Below are 21,112 nucleotides of genomic sequence, written 5' to 3'. Positions count from 1 at the left end.
ATACTAATGAAATAATTGAGAGTATTTATTCAGGGTTGTTCCATTTTGATTGGTATTTGTTATCTCTGTTACATCAAAGAAAGGGATTTAAAGGACCAAAATCTTCAAATCGAAAAAAACTATGTTTATTCATATTTAACGTACCAAAAGATACATTTAACAATTGCTGTCATCTCTAATGTGTATTTTTATATTACATGATGCATGAAAAAATAAATGAATCAAAGAATCAAATGACGTGGGTTTGCTGTTATTTATTGATGATCAAGCATGACCTACATGAAGCAGAGGAATGAAGAGATTATTCATGTACATTTAATTATACAATATTCATGTCTAATCTTCATTGCAGACACATTGAATTTGTTGTGTATAATGCTATAAGAGAAAACCAGAGAAAGTGGTAAGTGGGCCATCAGTATAGTACCCCGAACCACGGTAATGTCTGACCCACACTGTGTCACCCTTCTGAATAGTTAACACCACCATATTGGGACCAGCATCATAATAATCTAAACTACTGGAACCGGCCATTGTTCTGACTTTGGTTGATCCATTCAACACAATGTCTACATAAATATTATTCGAATTGTAGCTCTGAACATTCACAAAGAAGACGTACATCCCAGCGGTAGGAGCAGTAAATATTCCGTTACTGGGGTTGTATCCATTTCCTTCATTTGTGATGATGGAAGGAAATACAAGCGTTCCACTGTACCAGGATGAGCTGCTGGAAGTCACCGAGGCGGAGAAACCTACCTTCTTTGATTTACCTACAAAAAATCAATTAAGGTAAAATGCCTTAAATGTTCAACTCAAGATGAATCGTGTCCAATTATTTGTAATTATGTGCGATAAAAAAAAATGATTTCTGGACTGGGAAGAAAAAAATTTAAATCTTGAAAAAAAAATAATAAAATTAGACGTTTTCTTCTCCTTTCTTAGGAAAACACGATTTTCATTTCTTTAAAAACATCTCTGGTCATCATCTTTGATTAAATGAGCTTGAATCAAGACGAGACATGTTCCCCACGTCTTCTAGCCCTTTTTATCTTTGATTACCGTGGTATAAGGATCTGATTATAAAATTATGTTTCTTGAAAAAGAATATTTGCACGTTTTACTTCATACCTAATAGATATATTAATGCTGACAATTTTAGATCATACTCTGTATAAGCCAAAAACACTGATATCAGCAAGAGATATGAAGGCCGAAGAGCTGATACTGGTGACTCAGGTTGATTGTTTTGAACATATTTTATTGCATAATTCATGCAAAGGGATTGGTAATAAGCTCTTGCAACATTGAAAAACCTTTACAGGTTAATACAGAATAAGATACGGAAAAGATAATGTATTAATGTATACATATAAATTCACTCCTCAATATACAAATCTCTTTATAAAGCTAATACCAGTCAGGTTATTCGTCAGATTCATTCGGAGCACCTCGAGAGACGACATGGTAGAAGACAGCTGAAGCTGGTCCTGCTTAAATTGTTTCACTTCCGCCATCAGCTCGTCTAAAGTTTTATTGATGTTGACTGAAATGCATAATATTAATAATAATAATAATAAAAATAATAATAATAATAACTAGATACGATCTCGTTGCGAGCAACGAGTGGGTCTTCCGTCCAATTTTCGATGAGATGAGATAAGATTTTGATTTGGATTTTCATTCAGAAATAATGATAATATTTTTGAGGTAAACGATTTTGCTTTCGTAATGTGTAAAAGATATTGAACATTAAATGTTTATAAATTCGACTTTTGGCCTCTTGGACCCTTACATGTGGGGTCAGTCCCTTTTGTATTCAAACCATCTTAAAGCTCTTATGATTTTAAACACTTTTTGTTCCACAAGTATTCAGAGATTTTCGTTTCAAAGATATTTGCAAAAGAAATATTTAGCGGCCCTTCAACTCCTTAATGGGGACGTTTAGAGAAAAATAAAAGGTTGCATATCGTTTAGAACATCATTTTGAACATCTTTTGTTCTATGTTACTAATCAAAATATTTCCCATTTTCGAGATACAAAGCGTCAAAGATTTCGCATTCTAGGCCCTTGTGGCCCCCTTTTATGTAAAATATAATAAAAAGATCATAACATATACATGTAGTTGTAGATTGTTAAAATCAACAATTTTACTTCGGTAATGTATAACAAACTTTTGACTGTAAACGAGTTATTAAATGAAAAAAAATTGGACCTATTTGCGCTTCATGAGATGAGTCAGCACTTGTTTCTTGATATCAAATTACAGATATTGTAATTCTTCACAGATTTTGTCAGTATGTTTTAACAAAATATTAATACTTTAAAATATATTATGCAAATTGTCCCCAAAATCAGTCATGATTCGTATCCTAAATTTCGACCCCTAGCGAGCTTCCATACTAGGCACTTCCAGATAATATCCTTACCCAGGTGCAACATGTCCTCTGTCATCCCTGAAAAATTTCTAGCTTGAGCTTTCTTGAGTTTCATCACAGACAAACGTTAAAAAGAGTGAAATCTAAATGATGTATTTAATTTAATAATTTAAATGCCGAAAAATTAGGACTTTCGTTGTATTTTGAAAACTGGATAACATTACATTATGTGTTTTGAAATCTATCTAAGGTCAAATGGAGTGAGATTTGAACAATCTAATTTTTCAAAAAACTCATCTTGCTTCCAAATTTTTATTCATGCACTTTATGTGTAATTTGACAGATGGAGAACATCCCACAATATGTTTTGAAATCTCTCAAAGGTCAAATTGAGGGAAATTTAAACAATTTAAACTTTTCAAAAAATTTAAGTTTCTTCCAAATGTAAAATCGAGTACTTTATCTGTATTTGGACAGATGGAGAACATAAAACAATATGTTTCAAAATCTCTCAAAGGTCAAATAGATTATCATTTAAACAATTTAATTTTTTTTAAATCTAAATTGCTTCCAAATATATAATCAAGTACTATATTTGTATTGTGATGGCGAACATCCTACAATGTGTTTTGAAATCTCCCAAAAATCAATATTTATATTGTGACAGATGGAGAACATCATACAATGTGTTTAGAAATTTCTCAAAGGTCAAATATGTTAAGATTTAAACAATTTAATTTTTCAAAAACATTTAATCTCTCAAAGGTCAAATAGATCTAGAGTGAGATTTTAATGATTTAAATTTTTCAAAAAAATTAAATTTGCTTCCAAATGTTAAATCGAGTGCTATATTTGTATTTTGACAGATAGAGAACATCATACAATGTGTTTTGAAATCTCTCAAAGGTTAAATAAAGTGAGATTTAAACGATTTAAATTTTTCAAAAAATTTAAATTGCTTCCAAATGTAACATTGGGGGCTATATTTGTATTGTGACAAATAGAAGTCATCAAACAATGTGTTTTGAAATCGCTCAAAGGTCAAATAGAGTGAGATTTAAACGATTTAAATTTTTCAAAAAAGTTAAATTGATTCTAAATGTAAAATCAAGTACTAAATATGTATTGTGACAGATAGGGAACATCATACAATGTGTTTTGAAACCTCTCAGATGTCAAATAGAGTGAGATTTAAATGATTTAAATTTTTCAAAAAATTTAAATTGCTTCCAAATGTAAATGAAGTACTGTATTTGTATTGTGACAGATGGAGAACATCATACAATGTGTTTTAAAATCTCTCAAAGGTCATATAGAGTGATATTTAAACGATTTAAATTTTTCAAAAAAATTAAATTCCAAATGTAAAATCAAGTACTAAGTTTGTACTATGACAAATGGATAACATCATACAATGTGTTTTGAATCTTTCAAAGGTCAAATAGAGAGAGAGATTTAAACGATTTAAATTTTTTTAAAAACTTAAATTGCTTCCAAATGTTAAATCAAGTACTATACATGTATCTGTATTTTGACAGATGGAGAACATCATACAATAAGTTTTGAAATCTTTCAAAGGTCATATAGAGGGAAATTTAAACGATTTAAATTTTTCAAAAAATTTAAATTGCTTGCAAATGTAAAATCAAGTACTTAGTTTGTACTATGACAAATGGATAACATCATACAATGTGTTTTGAATCTCTCAAAGGTCAAATAGAGTGAGATTTAAACGATTTAATTTTTTCAAAAAATTTAAATTGATTCCAAATGTAAAATCAAGTACTATATTTGTATTGTGACAGATGGATAACATCATTCAATGTGTTTTGAAACCTCTCAATGGTCAAATAGAGTGAGATTTCAACGATTTAAATTTTTCAAAAAAATTAAATTGCTTCCAAATGTAAAATCAAGTACGATATATGTATTGTGACAGATAGAGAACATCATACATGGGTATTGAAATCTCTCAAAGGTCATATAGAGTGAGATTTCAACGATTTAAATTTTTCAAAAAATTTAAATTGCTTCCAAATGTAAAATCAAGTACTTAGTTTGTACTATGACAAAAAAATAACATCATACAATGTGTTTTGAATCTCTCAAAGGTCAAATAGAGTGAGATTTAAACGATTTAATTTTTTCAAAAAATTTAAATTGATTCTAAATGTAAAATCAAGTACTAAATATGTATTGCGACAGATAGAGAACATCATACATTATGTTTTGAAATCTCCCAAAGGTAAAATATGGTGAGATTTAAACGATTTAAATTTTTCAAAAAATTTAAATTGCTTCCAAATGTAAAATCAAGTACCATATTTGTATTGTGACAGATGGATAACATTAAACAATTTGTTTTGAAACCTCTTAAAGTTCAAATAGAGTGAAATTTAAACGATTTAAATTTTTCAAAAAATTTAAATTGCTTCCAAATGTAAAATCAAGCGCTGTAACAGATTTCAAAACACATTCTCTAATGTTGTCTATCTGTCAAAAAACACATGTAGTGCATTTTGTTACATTTGGAAGCAATTAAAATTTTTTGAAAAATTTAAATCGTTTAAATCTCACCTTTGGGAGATTTCAAAACACATTTTATGGTGTTCTTCATCTGTCAAAATACAGATTTCATATTCAAATTTTTATTTGGATGAAATTTAAACCAAACTTCATTATTAAGCAGCGAAACTTTGGCCAAATATTTATTAGGTGTTAAACCTTTGGTCGCCGTCTTGATTTTTGGGAAGGAAACAGCGCGTGCTTTATTATAAACATCAAAACCGGATGCGGTAATGCAAAAATACCAAGTTTCAAAGAAATTTAGACCTTTTTACAGCGATTTTTTGTAGGCGCCAACCTTGAACCATGATGAAATTTTAAACACAGTTAAAATGATACATGTTATTCCAAAATTTATTTGGTTTTTGATGGTTCACGTGTGGCGCCCTACTTAAATGATACTTTTCAGTACTTTGATGCCTGACTTGTGTAAAAGATAATTTTCCGTATTTTTTTTTTCTTTCAGTACGGACTAGTAGAAATAGAGGTTAAACTTAATTAGTCATATTAAATGATTTATTTTTTAATAATTTATTGAGGCCGTAAATAAATTTTAAAGGATATAAAATCCACTCGATATAAAACTTGCGTCTGTAAAAAAGGGGAATTTCCGATCCCGATGTGATAAAATAACTGACTATCCGGAATGCAGGTTACAATCGACTGAAGATAGAGAAGTTTACATGACTTTGTTGTGGTGAGTATCTTTTATATTCTTCTAAACAAAAAAGTAAAGTAAGCTTTAAAATACACATGCATCAATATAATAGGATGATTCTGAGCTGATAATACATGGACCGCTCGCTTGACCCATATGTCGTCTGCAGTGTGATCTACTGTCAGATTAGTCCGAAAAATCTGACGTTTTCCTGGCTTTTTTACAATTTTGATATTTTACTTTCCTGGCATGTAAACTATCAAGATCGTAAAGAAAGCCAATAAATCGGACTATTCCTGGTATGTAAACTATCAAGATCGTAAAAAAGCCAGGAAAACGTCAGATTTTTTGGACTAGGGGCCTCTACTGTCAGGTATGCAATAATGCATATCTATATCAAAGTTTATTGTAGTACGTGTGATTGAGATGCAAAAAAGATCGGCATAAGTCTAAATTAAGATTTTATTCAAATCTGTATGTAACGTTAGCCATATGAGTATCTTGTAAGTTCATTTTAAATTTCACACCAATATGATAAGCAATGATAACACTGGAACATGTCAGTCTGAATCCCCTCTTCTTTTTTTTTTAAATAAAAGTACAGCACATATTTACCATGTTTACAAGACAATATATCAATGTAAAAATATTAATTTATATTTTAATAGTCATAATTTACAAAAAAATAGACACATTAACACAGATATTCAACATCAGGGGGGTGTTTTGTTTTTGTTTTCATGAGTTACCTCTCTTTGAAAAATTCACGTTCTATTTAAATATATTTTTAATGATTTTTCCTTAATAATGATTTTTTCTTAAAATAATATAAACAACAACAATGCAAATAATAGCATATTCAGCAAATTCATTAGAATATAAATAGCAGTAAATATTTTAAAATAATAAACAGCCAAAATCAATTTTATTATTATAATTCTGCAACTTTTTTATTGTTGTTCATAAATTAAATATAAATTGCTGAAATGGGGGGTGGATCTCAAGGTGTGTGCATATTTAAAATATAATGAAAAGAAGTATATATTGTAGAAAACCACAGTAAGAACTTAATAGTTTTAAAGGATTTATAAAACAAAAATAAAGCAACAGTATTTGTGGTGGTTAAACTCAATCAAATATCTTTAAAGAATTCCCAGAGGAAGAAGACAATTTTTGTATAATGATGTAAAAATTCATGTCCTTCCTCAGGCAAAGTTTTAACAATATGTAAGTCCATGAATCTGAGCATACATGGGATGAAATTTTTATTGTAATTCTAATCTGGATGAGATGGAGAAGATATTTTCAAAAGATTTTAATCAGCCATTTTGGCTGTAGTTTAAAATAAACTAGAGGTACTGTGAGCAATGAGCTCACTAAATGATACCCCCCGCCTCCCATATGAATATAATGGCAGTGTCCATGTTTTGATCTGGAAAATCAAAAATATATGTCAGATCAAAAAGTAAAATAAGAGGTGCACAATGGCAATATGTAATAAAGATTCTGTGAAAGTTTCATTAAATTTCCTTCAGTGGTATGAGAGGAGCTATAGTTGTGGATAAGAGATGGATACCCCAAAGCATAACAGACGGACAGACAGACAGACAGACGGATGGATATACCGATTACTATATACCCTACCGTTTTTCAAGCGGGGGTATAATTATGGCAGTAAAAAAAAAAAATCATTTTATTCAGTTGGAAAGGTAAAACGAATTATTTTTCATAATTAGCCTGGATAATAATTTATAAAATGTAAATGTTCTTGTATTTAATTTCAGATAATGCCAGGACACAAAACAGAATACTTCAACTGTGTATTGTGCTCTAAAAGAACAAAACCCAATGAAAGGAGGCATCTTGACAAAGGCATAAGAAAATATTTAAGAAAAAGGTTTATGGTGGAAGGAAGGGAAAATTCTGTCATCTGCAGCAAATGTAGAAGCAATTATTACAGAGATGTTTCATGCCGTAAATCATCTGCAACACCCTGCTCTACCACAATTCACAGGGAATTTCCAGCGTCCGAAACAAATGACAACAGAAAACATCTCTCCAGTCCACCATCTGTATCCTTGCACCTAAAATCCACTGCAAAGACTCATGCCTATTGTATCGTTTGTAAGAAACCAGGGCCCAAATTGATAGTAGTGTCACCAGAATGCCGCACATCTGTTTTTATTGAACACAATGTATTAATTCCATCCGGAAATAGATGTTGTCCTGGTCATGTGGAAAATGAACGCTTCACAACTGATGCAATTCAGCAATTACCGACGACAGACAATGCATTTGTTAACAGAACTACCATCCTAAGTTTACTTCAAGAGATGCGTGTTTTATGTCATAAACATGACAAGTCTTATTTGGACTTTGATGACACCACGACTCTGACCGATACAGACTATTTGTCTTTGCTGGGACTCAACAAGGAAGATTTCCATACAATATGTGACGCTGTGAAAGATGAAGTGAAACCAACACCGTCTAGGAGTGTAAGAAAATCTGTTGCCATATTCCTGTGCAAATTAAAGACTGGCTTGTCAAATCAAATACTGTCAACACTTTTCCAAACTTCCAAATCCAGTTTGAGGAGGGCTGTTAGTGCTGTAAGAGCAGCATTGATGATCAGCTTTGTGCCACACCATCTTGGGTTTGAACACATAAGAAGAGAGGAAGTCATCGAAGACCATACACGACAGCTAGCACAGACATTGTTTGGTAACATCGAGAAGAAACAGGCCATATTGGTACTGGATGGCACTTACATATACACAGCTAAGAGCAATAATTTCCACTACCAAAGACGTTCTTACAGCATCCACAAGGGGAGACCACTAATCAAGCCTATGGTTATCGTAACTACTACTGGTTACTTTGTCTCAATCTTAGGACCATACCTTGCTGATAATAAAAACAATGATGCATCAATTCTCCAACACATCATCAAAACAAATGCTGAAGATATTCGGAGCTGGCTAAGTGAAGACGACATCTTTATTGTTGACCGCGGGTTCAGAGATGCTTTGCCTCTGCTTGAAGATCTTGGAATCCAGGCAGAAATGCCCCGATTTCTGCTCAAGGGACAAAACCAAATGACTACTGATGATGCAAATATGAGCAGACTTGTGACAAAGGTAAATAACATGTAAATTCTCACAATAAAGTTATTTACAATTTCTTGTGAAAATATATATTACTATGAATAAGTTTTGAAAAAATATTTTTTAGGTCAGATGGGTAGTGGAATCTTCAAACGCACGCATCAAGAGGTGGCGATATTTGGACAAGACACTACCCACTAATCAAATTCCCTTCATCGGTGACTATGTCAGGATAGTTTGCGCACTCTCAAACAGATTCTCTCACCCCTGAGTAAAAGTAACAACACTGAGGCTGATGATGCAGAGGCAGCAAAAATGCTCTATCTGTCCAAACAGGTATTTAAGTTGCACAATTGATTTATTGTATAATACCTTAATGTACTAGTAATTGAGCAGCTGCAAAAATCTGCATTTAAGAATACATTTAACTTTTTTAAATTTCATCTTGCTCATCTCCCTTGAATACATCAGCATATAAGTTATAATTACATGCGTATGGCTTTCTTAATAGGTGAATAATCTCAAACGAATGGTTCAAGAGAATGGACTTAACAGAAGATCTACTCAATGGCAAACAGTTCTTGAATGTGAAATTCAGAATTTCCCCATGTTCGATGAGGATCAGTTGCGGAATTTGACTTGTGGCACCTATCAATTGAAGCTCTCTCGTAGCTATATTCAAGAACACATTGAGGGAGGATGTGATATTTTCTTCCATAAAGAAAATGATAGGCTCCTAAAGGTGAAAATTCAGAGTCGGCACACATCATCAAAGCAGTATTTAGTTTGGATTGAGTATTCTGATTACTCTGTAGAGGCATGGTATTGTACCTGCAGAGCGGGTGCCAGAGTTGTAGGCATGTGCTCTCACATAGCAGCCATCATTTGGTACCTGGCAAAAGGAAGACATGAACAAAGGACATATGGTGTGCGTGACTGGAGTGAGCATGTCCTTGATGCAGCTGACATCCCACCTGCTTTGGACGAGTCTGACAGTGATGACAGTAGCTGTGAAAGTGTTCCCGAGGAGTGAACAGTTAGTTAATGTTAATTGTATTTTATTCATTGTTATTTTATATACACTGTATCTGTTGTATATAATGTTTTTAAAAAAGTTATGTTATTTTTTCAATTTACTTGTTTAATCTGCTGTGTGAGTTTTAAGTCGGATGCGGAAATTGGGCCGCTCCGCATGTAGAGTATCATTTTTCAATTAACTTGTTTATAATCTCATGTGTGAGTTTTAAGTCGGATGCGGAAATTGGGCCGCTCAGCATGTAGAGTGTTATTTTTTCAATATACCTGTTTATAATCTCATGTAAAGTGTTATTTTTCAATTTACCTGTTTATAATCTCATGTAAAGTGTTATTTTTCAATTTACCTGTTTATAATCTCATGTGTGAGTTTTAAGTAGGATGCGGAAATTGGGCCACTCCGCATGTAGAGTGTTATTTTTCAATTTACCTGTTTATAATCTCATGTGTGAGTTTTAAGTCGGATGCGGAAATTGGGCCGCTCCGCATGTAGAGTATCATTTTTCAATTTACCTGTTTATAATCTCGTGTGAGTTTTAAGTCGGATGCGGAAATTGGGCCGCTCTGCATGTAGAGTATCATTTTTCAATTAACTTGTTTATAATCTCATGTGTGAGTTTTAAGTCGGATGCGGAAATTGGGCCGCTCAGCATGTAGAGTGTTATTTTTTCAATTAACTTGTTTATAATCTCATGTGTGAGTTTTAAGTCGGATGCGGAAATTGGGCCGCTCCGCATGTAGAGTATCATTTTTCAATTAACTTGTTTATAATCTCATGTGTGAGTTTTAAGTCGGATGCGGAAATTTGGCCGCTCAGCATGTAGAGTGTTATTTTTTCAATTAACCTGTTTATAATCTCGTGTGTGAGTTTTAAGTCGGATGCAGAAATTTGGCCGCTCAGCATGTAGAGTATCATTTTTCAATTAACTTGTTTATAATCTCATGTGTGAGTTTTAAGTCGGATGCGGAAATTGGGCAGCTCAGCATGTAGAGTGTTATTTTTTCAATTAACTTGTTTATAATCTCATGTGTGAGTTTTAAGTCTGATGCGGAAATTGGGCCGCTCCGCATGTAGAGTGTAATTTTTTAAATATACCTGTTTATATTCTCATGTAGAGTGTTATTTTTCAATAAACCTGTTTATAATCTCATGTGTGAGTTTTAAGTCGGATGCGGAAATTGGGCCGCTCTGCATGTAGAGTGTTATTTTTCAATATACCTGTTTATAATCTGATGTAAAGTGTTATTTTTCAATTTACCTGTTTATAATCTCATGTGTGAGTTTTAAGTCGGATGCGGAAATTGGGCCGCTCTGCATGTAGAGTGTTATTTTTCAATTTACTTGTTTATAATCTCATGTGTGAGTTTTAAGTCGGATGCGGAAATTGGGCCGCTCCGCATGTAGAGTGTTATTTTTTCAATATACCTGTTTATAATCCCATGTAGAGTGTTATTTTTCAATTTGCCTGTATATAATCTCATGTGTGAGTTTTAAGTCGGATGCGGAAATTGGGCCGCTCCGCATGTAGAGTGTAATTTTTTAAATATACCTGTTTATATTCTCATGTAGAGTGTTTTTATTTTTCAATATACCTGTTTATAATCTCATGTGTGAGTTTTAAGTCGGATGCGGAAATTGGGCCGCTCCGCATGTAGAGTGTTATTTTTTTCAATATACATGTTTATAATCTCATGTAGAGTGTTATTTTTCAATATACCTGTTTATAATCTCATGTGCGAGTTTTAAGTCGGATGCGGAAATTGGGCCGCTCCGCATGTAGAGTGTTATTTTTCAATTTACAACTGTACCTGTTTGTAATCTCATGTGTGAGTTTAAAGTCGGATGCGGAAATTGGGCCGCTCCGCATGTAGAGTGTTAATTTTCAATATACCTGTTTATAATCTCATGTAAAGTGTTATTTTTCAATTTACCTGTTTATAATCTCATGTGTGAGTTTTAAGTCGGATGCGGAAATTGGGCCGCTCTGCATGTAGAGTGTTATTTTTCAATTTACCTGTTTATAATTTCATGTGTGAGATTTATGTCGGATGTGATATTGTAGCAATAATCAGTAAAAAGGCATAGCTTGACTTTGCATATACCTATTTTCTGATTTATGTATTTTCATGATTTACCTTAAAAATATGTTAAAGTGAAGTTTACTTCAATATTTTATGTATTATTATAAATACTATTGGAGCAAGAAATACAAATGTTTACAAAACTGATAATTTTGTTATTATTATTTCAAAACTGACACTGTTACATTTGTAAAATGGTAAACAGCGTTACTGCTTATGAAGTATATATATTTTCTTTAGAGAAGTACATACTATAAGAAAAGCAAACACTAAACTCTTTTCCATGCCTCAGAATTTCTTTGAAAAGACCATGATAAATTGAGATTTATATAAAAATAATTGAATTTTCTCCTCTTTAGAATATATATGATATGTTTATTACTAATTAAGTTCACATCATGACGTTAAAGTATATATGATTGGCGTCTTGACGTTAAAGTAAGTAACGGCAACGTCATGACGTTGTAGAATTAACATTGAGAACAATACCAAATTCAAACAGCTGTAAAAATAAAACTAGAAGAGATATTGTTAAAAAATAAAATGTTATATAATATACTAATCTAAGAGCATTGTTTGAAAAAGTTTCATCCGTTTCGATGACAGGGCGGATTTTTGTACATTCTGGCTTAAGTCCTTTTTTGAAAAATTTAAATCGTTTAAATCTTGCTTTATTCGCCCTCTGAGATATTTCAAAACACTTTGTATAATGATCTTCATCTGTCAAAATTCAAATATAGTATTTGATTTTACATTTGGAAGCCATTTAAATTTTTTGAAAAATTTAAATCGTTTAAATCTCCCTCTATTTGACCTTTGAGATATTTTAAAACATATTGTATGATGTTCTCCATATAACAGAGTACAAATATGGTACTCAATTTTACATTTGGAAGCCATTTAAATTTTTTGAAAATTTAAATCGTTTAAATTTTCCTCTATTTGACCTTTGAATGATTTCAAAACACATTATATGATATTCTCCATCTGTCAAAATACAGATGTAGCACTTGATTTTACATTTGGCAGAAATTTAAATTTTTTGAAAAATTTAAATCGTTTAAATCACACTCTATTTGACATTTAAACGATTTCAAAACACATTGAATGATGTTCTCCATCTGTCAAAAGACAAATATAGTACTCAGTTTTACATCTGGGAGAAAATTTAAATTTTTTGAAAAATTTTAATCGTTTAAATCTCACTCTATTCGACCTTTGAGTGATATCAAAACACTTTTTATATGTTCTACATCTGTCAAAATACAAATGTAGTACTTAATTTTACATTTGGGATCAATTTTAATTTTTTTGAAAAATTTCAATCGTCTTATTCTCACTCTGTTTGACATTTGAAAGATTTCAAAACACGTTGTATGATGTTCGCTATCTGTCAAAATACAATTAAAGTACTTGATTTGACATATGAAAACAATGTAAATTTTTTGAAAAAAAAATTGAATCGATTAAATCTCACGCTTTTGACCTTATTCGAGAATTTTCCAATAAATTGTGTAATATTTCTTGAAATCGAAGTATGTAGGCCAAAGATCGAAGAGTCCATTCAGTCGCACTGACCGCAAGTGTCCTTGATAATGAGTTTGACATGTTCTGTCAAAACAATATGCTAACATACCTGCGTCCATAGTTTCATTATCATTGCATTTACAATCCAAAAAAATATATCGTTGGAAAGCTCTTAAAAAGATCTATTTAATGAATTAAACATTTTTAAAATCGGTCAAGAAATGAAAGAGAAATGACGTTTTACAGAAATCAAACGATATCCACTAAAGATCAAAGAGCACCGAAGAGCGCGGTCATCTGCAAATGTCCTTGATAATGAATTTGACATGTCCTGTCAAAATGAAGGTATAACTTACCTGAGCTTATATTTTCTTTATTAGTGCACGTACATTAAAAAGAAAGATACCGTTGGAAAGGTCTTGAAAAGATCTATTTGATGGTACAAAAAAATTGAAATCGGTCAATAAATAAAAGAGTTATGATTTTTTAAATGAAAATTTCTAAGAGTACACTTGCACTCAAGTGTCCTTAACACACTTGAGCGTATATATTGTTTATTATTGTACTCAGACACAAAACAAATACATTTTTTGGAAAGCTCTTGCCAAGATCTATCTGATGATATAAAAAAAATTTAAAATTGGAACAAAAATTTTTTTTGAAAAATTTAAATTTAAAATTGAAAAAAATCAAAACGTCTTTTTAAAATTTCAAAACTCAGGTGCACATGCCAGGATTACATTTAATCATTCCTGAAAATTTCAAATCTCTGTTTTGCGTAGATTTTTCAGAATGGGACATACCAACATTGCATCAAAACGTCAAAAATACGTCATATTTAGCGAACGGAAGTGAATTGATAAAAAATGAAACAACTATTTTCAAGAAAACATCGTTCCCTATCATCTCTAAAAGTTTGACAAAAATCCACTGAACCGTCACTGAGATAGCGGTATAGGAAAAAATATTACTAGGCTCTTTTTGTCCCTTAATACGTAATATATGACGTCAACAGTATAATATATAGTTGAAGATTTTTACGAGGAACATTTTTGTTTATGTAATTAATCACAAAATATCGATCGTTTAAGAGTTATACAACAAATTCTTTGGGGTCCTTTTTATCCCTAATTTGATGAGTCAGCACTTTTTGATTGACATCATTTGAAAGAACTTGACATTTTGCACAAATATTGTTCAGTATCTTTTAACAAAATGACTATACTTTTAAAGATATGATACAAAATGTCTCGAAAATTCACTCTTGATTTGTTTCCTAATTTTCAACCCTTGGCCGTTTCCATACTACACATTTTCGGAAAATTTGGAAACCTTGTTGCAACATGGGAACATGTCCTCTATTATCACAGAAAATTTCAGCGCTCTAGCTATAATCGTTTTTGAGTTCTATCGCAGACAAAGAGGTCCTCAAAATTTTGATTTAAGGGCAATAACTCTCGACCGGAAGTGATTTTCAAAAAAATGAAAAAAATGTATAAGGTTTAGATAAAGATATACCTTCCCTGAAATTTTTAAGTAAATCGGTCGAGCCATCTCCGAGAAATCTTCTGCACTAAAATTGTAAAGAAAAAAAAAGAATAATACTGGTGAAAAGTAGCCGAAGAATAATAGAAGGGTCTTCCGCTGAGACGGAAGACCCTAATAATAATGCGTTTTTATGACGTAAAAAGTGAAGATAACGAGCAGTATTTGATATCAAACAGCAACTTTAACAAAATTCAGTGTTTTCATTTAGGATTTTTCTTATTCTAAATGAGATTTTTTTATGTCTAAACTACTTTTTTATTGACATTTTTAAAGAAAACTGGTTGTTTTAGTATAATTGATCAAAAACTGTTCGCAAAATATTAAATTTAGACTTCAAATATCATAAGAACAAAAAATGTTTCAAACCAACGGATTTTTAAAAGGTAATGATTGAAATTAAGCGATTTTCAGAAATTTTTACAAATTCCATACAGATAGCAGATTCCATACAGATAGCAGAAACAAAATTCAAACTAGGCATAACATTCAAGTTGTCCAATAAGAAAAATAATTAATGTAACTGTTATTTAAATTTATTTTAAAATTAATCAATTTATTTTTTATCTGTCCGTTTCTTTTTAATTACAATTACAAAAAATGCTTAACATTTATCACTTTGAATAGTTCAAAAGCCAGCGATACGTATACCTGATGCAAGTTTCAACCAGGCAATGCAGGCATTAAACTACCTTTGTAACGCCAATGCAGATGTTAAGACGAATAATGATCCCCATAGAATAATGACCGGGGGTCATTTTTCGACAGCGAAAAATGATTCCGGTCATTATTCTACGGAGAAAAATGACCCCTGGTCATTATTCGACGTCCAAAAATGACCTATCTGCCAGGAGAAAAAGTGTCATCACCTTAAAAAAAATCGCTCTATGGTTGTTTTTAGATTTTAATTATTTTTTTCATTTCTCCTCATATATTAATTATTTTATGATTTTATAAAAAGTGGTTTGCATGAACTGCTCCACAGGATGAACGTGCATAATCTTTGAATCAAAACGTATTGAGTTTCTGGATATGAAAACAGTAGAAGAGCCTTAAATCTTAAATAACTATATATAATACGTTAACTTGTACAAGTTTTCAAGAAAAATTGCTTTATTACATATTGTTTTGAAAACATTAATAATTACGGTTTGATCACATTGAAAATTATATAAAGAATGGACCATGCATAGTACATATACATGTATTTTCATTTTTAAAAAATCCTATGGATTACTATGAAAATTCTTTAAAACGCTAAAATGAAATATTCCTTTTGCCAATTTAATGCTTTGCATCAATGTAAACTTTAAAATTTTGGATCACTATAAAAGGGGTGATTTTTCAACCGGGTCAATTTTTATAAGACTCACATATAAAATAATGACCCCCGGTGCACTTCGTAGCGTCGGTAGTCTAGTGGTTAAGGTGCCGGACTCCAAACCGAAAGGTTGTGAGTTCGAATCCTGGCCGCGGCAAATCGACGTTGTGTCCTTGGGAAAGGCACTTTACACAAATTTCCTCACTCCACCCAAATGTAAAAGGGGTACCTGGCTATAGACAGTGAAAGATATTGTCAGAATGTTAGTGTTCTAGCGCCTTAACGGCAGCTTGCACTGAGAAAGATTCTGGATTGTTATGGTATGCGGGGGGTAATAATGTATTTTAAAGCGCTTTGAGTTGCTAGCATTTATGCTAGAAAAGCGCTATATAAAAAACAATCATTATTATTATTATCTCCATATCCTTCTACAAACAAATGATCTTTTATTCTCTACGGGTTGGGGTCATTTTCGTCCCTGGGTCTTTATTTGATGGAGGTCATTATTCGTCTTTACACAAGCCTTGAACAGCCTTATAAGTGGATGTAGACCTAGGCTGTACTGAATGACCTTATATGCAGAGTCAAGAACCTCATATACAGGGCTGACTCAGGCATTGTGCAACCTTGTAAGCAGAGTCAATGCAGGCATTGGGCGACCTAATATATGGAGCCAATGTAGGCATTGGGCGACCTAATTTGTAGAGCCAATGCTGGTACTGGGCGAACTAATATGTAGGGCCAATGCAGGCATTGGGTGACCTAATATGTAGAGCCAAAGCAAGCATTGGATGACCTTAAATGTAAGCTAATGCAGGCATTGGACGACCTTATATGTAGAGTCAATACAGGCATTGGACGACCTAATATGTAGAGCCAGTGCAGGCATTGGGCGACCTAATCTGTAGACCCAATGCAGGCACTGGTTGATTGAATATGTAGAGCCAATGCAGGCACTGGACGACCTTATATGTAGAGCCAATGCAGGCATTGGGCGACCTAATATGTAGAGCCAATTAAGGCATTGGAACCTAACATGTAGAACCGATACGGGCACTGGTTGACCTAACATGTAGAGCCAATGCAGGCACTCGATGGCCTAACATGTAGAGTCAATGCAGGCATTGGGCGACCTAATATGTAGAGCCAATGCAGGCATTGGGCGACCTAATATGTAGAGCCAATGCAGGCATTGGGCGACCTAATATGTAGACCCAATGCAGGCATTGGATGAACTATATGTAGAGCCAATGCAGGTATTTGGCGACCTAATATGTAGAGCCAATGCAGGCATTGGGCGACCTAATATGTAGAGCCAATGCAGGCATTGGGCGACCTAATAGCAGGCATTGGATGAACTATATGTAGAGCCAATGCAGGTATTGGGTGACCTAATATGTAGAGCCAATGCAGGCATTGGATGACCTAATATGTAGAGCCAATGCAGGCATTGGATGACCTAACATGTAGAGCCAATGCAGGCATTAGTTGACCTAAAGTGTAGAGTCAATGCAGGCACTGGACGACATAACATGTAGAGTCAATTAAGGCATTGGATGACCTTAAATGTTGGTTGTCTTTATTTTTTCTTCGTTGTAGTGATGATGATTCATTGAACGTATGTGAAAGCAAAAACGCATTAAAAAAAATAAAGCAACTGAAACGAAATGAATTCAGCATTTTCATTTAGGATTTTTCTCATTCATGTAGTTACATTCCAATGTTATATGGTGTTTATGTCTTACAGCTTATTCTTTTATCAACCACAGGCAATGAGAAAGAATAATTGTGAGACAGAGGCTAGCTTTACATTAAAGGGATTTCATAATCTCTATTCAAGCTGGCAATTTGTTAACTTAGTGGTAGTGGTAAAATCTTTGTTAGCAAATATAACCTATCATGAGGTCGATTTTGACTGATTTGTTTCATGTCCTTTGTCAGAACTTTGTTTAATACTGAATTTGACTACGTAATTTTCCATCTACATGATCAATATGTATGGCTTATTGCGGGTGTGACTGGTTAACAATGGGTTGTATATTCCTTTAATAAGAAGGATGTTCAATAAATAATGTCATTAGCTCGATAACATACAATATAGAAATCATATGACATTAAGCTTGACTTTCTCTCATTATTGAATCTTTAATGAATTGATAACAGTTTATGTGACCACTTTTCATCGCATTATTTCATTGTGGGAAGCTGGGAAACAACGGTTATTCGAGACACTGAATTAATCAAAGTACTGTGAGTACTGAAAGACGGTGGCATGAATGATTTTGTTTGTTTAATTAACACCCCTTTCGAGAATAACATTTTCAGCAGCGAAGGATATTTTTCTGGCTAGCAATTACTGCGACACGGGATCGGGTCTCAATCTGAATTAAGGGTCGATATCATGTCACGCAGTGGGAGTCGAATCCGCGACGTAAGGATGGACTTCTTCAGGTCCGTGAGTCCAAAGCAAACTCGCTACGTCAAATGGCGAATGGCAGTATATAAGAAAAAATGTTGTAAGATTTTGTAAAATGATATGGAAATTATAAAAATTTATTTCAATTTTTCAGAATATATCTACCTGTATTTTAATATATGAATTTATATTTTTTGTACTAAAAAGTAAAGTGTTGTGAATTCTCAATGTTATCTAAAATTGTTATTATCTTATTAAAATTTTAAAAACATGGCAAACTTCAAATAGGTATATGCATAAATAAACAATTGCAAATTATAAGATTTCATTTAATGTGTTGTGTCGCCTACGACACTCGGATGATAATGTCAAAATGTCTAAAGCAGTGTCAAGTTTCCTCTTTGCTAAAAACAAGTTGGATAATTCCAACTTAAATTAACTTAAAGGAATTTCATTGATTCACATAGTTGAGTCTCCCTTAATTCTTCAAATAACAGCCAGAAACCAATCTCGCGCACAAATAGGACCTTGTGAAGATTTAATTAGTACTAAAGTTATGGACAATATTTTTACTATCATTAAACTAAAGAATCTTATATAATATATATTGGCTGTCAACATTGACAGCGCCTTCCACTATTCCTGTAGCTGTTTGTTCTACCCTTGGATTTGATTAAAACGATTTCGCTTAGAAAACTCCCATTTCTCTAGTACACTAAAGAGGAAAAAACTGAACTGCTTTCCAGTGCGTAGTATCGCCATCGAACGTCGCCGTTTTTCGTGGATTTACCACTTTCCCATTTCGGATGATTGATAAACTGATTAATTTATAAAATAATTAAGCAAATGTCCTTAAATTTTCCAAAAGACGACACAATAGATAGTGAATGAAAAATAGGATAATGTTTACCAAAATCTATTTAATACTTTTATTTCGAAACAATATTCAGGTATTATTTTTAAAGCCGGTTTTTTTTAATCGTGCTTAAGTACATTAAAGCATGTTAATGAAGTATTATTTTTTTTTAAAAATTGTCTACATTTTATCAAAAGAATTCAGATACACTAAAATATGATAAATAAATACTTGCGAAATTAAAATTTTATCTTGCAGCACCTACTAATTTTCGAGAAAAACGCTTTGAACACGACAACCCCCGTGTACTGCTCGGAAAAAAAGATAGGAAAAAAAAGAATAACAAAATATTTTTCTGTCTCTACTTTCCGTCGTCTCAAGTCACGATCGGAGTCTGTATATATGCGCATGGAGCTTTCTCCAGAATGGGAGAGGATCATACATTTTGGCTATGGTTTGCGATGATGGTATTTCTCATACGTAATATTCTAATAATTATGCAATAACCTTGCGAATCACTGCGCAATACATATTTACTGCTTTGTGAACACACCAGAAGACTGACCTAAATTCAGCCCACTAAAATCGCATAAAATCCTAATACTAGTTTTATTTCATGCACATGTTTTTGAGTGTACATTTTCGTACACCCACTAAAGGGTATATTTATTAGAGGCACGTTAGAGTTTCTAATTATAGGAATGAAATATATGGGTAAATTGTCCGTTGTAGTCTTTGTAATTATAGCTTTGACAAATTTTTATCAGTTGAGTCGTTTTTGTGTCCGGGATAATCAGACAAATCTTATAATTAAAAACTAGAATGGTAATAAACTTAGCAAATTCTATGGCATCGTATACCTCCAAAAACCGTTTTATTAACTGATTAAGATGTAGTGATCTTTTTTCTTCTTTCCTAAAATACATATATTCGTTTTACTAACATAGCATTGTAAACAGATATAAGAAATTCAAACAATAAGACTGTTATATTACAATAAACTATTTAAGTTTTATTGTAAAAAAAAATCACAAAGCAGTATTTAAGAAACAGCCGTGTGTTGTTTAGCAATTACTAGTAATAATTACTAGTATTTGATTTCAGAGTTAGATAGTGAAACAATCGTACAATTAAAACTTCAAATATTTTTCAACAATTAATCGGTAATTTTAAAGAAACACAATGTGCGTACGAAACTGATTTTTCGAACATGTGAGAAAAAACGAAAAAAAAAAATGTACGAATTGACATCTGTAGTTTGATTACGAATTTACGAGTCGGTTGGTGTACGAGTTAGTTTAGTTCGGCGTAACTCAATGAATATTCATGAGGCGAGAAATATTGATAACGGCAAATATCAGGAATTAGGCTTTGTATCCATCAACGAAATGTCTCTGAAATAACTTGAAAGTATTTGTTAACTATGTACATTTTATTTTCAAACATCGAAATAAGTCTACTTTCATTATTTTCACTCTGTAAAAATCGCCGCTAGGGTCCCCGTGTGTTTACACAGACCAGCAGCAATAGCCTGTGGCTATATATAGCCACCGTCTAAAAATGAATGGTCAAGAATCAGTAAACTAGAGTAAAATTAAACGCTTCATTAAAGCAGTTGTAA

General features: G+C 32.5%; 1 protein-coding gene across 2 annotated transcripts in view; it reads right to left on the bottom strand.

Moving 5' to 3' along the window:
- Positions 1-363: 363 nt before the first annotated feature.
- LOC134252108 (multimerin-2-like) overlaps positions 364-21,112 on the bottom strand; it is an 83,850-nt gene continuing 63,101 nt past the window's right edge. The window contains exons 2-3 of one of the 2 annotated variants that reach the window (XM_062734550.1): positions 1,418-1,546; positions 364-773 (exon numbers count right to left, since the gene is read on the bottom strand). In XM_062734550.1, coding sequence (XP_062590534.1) covers positions 379-773; positions 1,418-1,546 — 524 coding nt within the window. In that variant the 3' untranslated portion in view covers positions 364-378. The remainder of the gene's footprint in view (positions 774-1,417; positions 1,547-21,112) is intronic. The other variant, XM_062734551.1, reaches the window with a different exon arrangement.

Source organism: Saccostrea cucullata, unplaced genomic scaffold (assembly GCF_032062105.1).
Source record: "Saccostrea cucullata isolate Sc308-1 unplaced genomic scaffold, CSIRO_AGI_Scuc_v1 ctg6059, whole genome shotgun sequence".
Lineage (NCBI taxonomy): Eukaryota > Metazoa > Mollusca > Bivalvia > Ostreida > Ostreidae > Saccostrea > Saccostrea cuccullata.
This window is presented reverse-complemented; position numbering and strand designations above follow the sequence as displayed.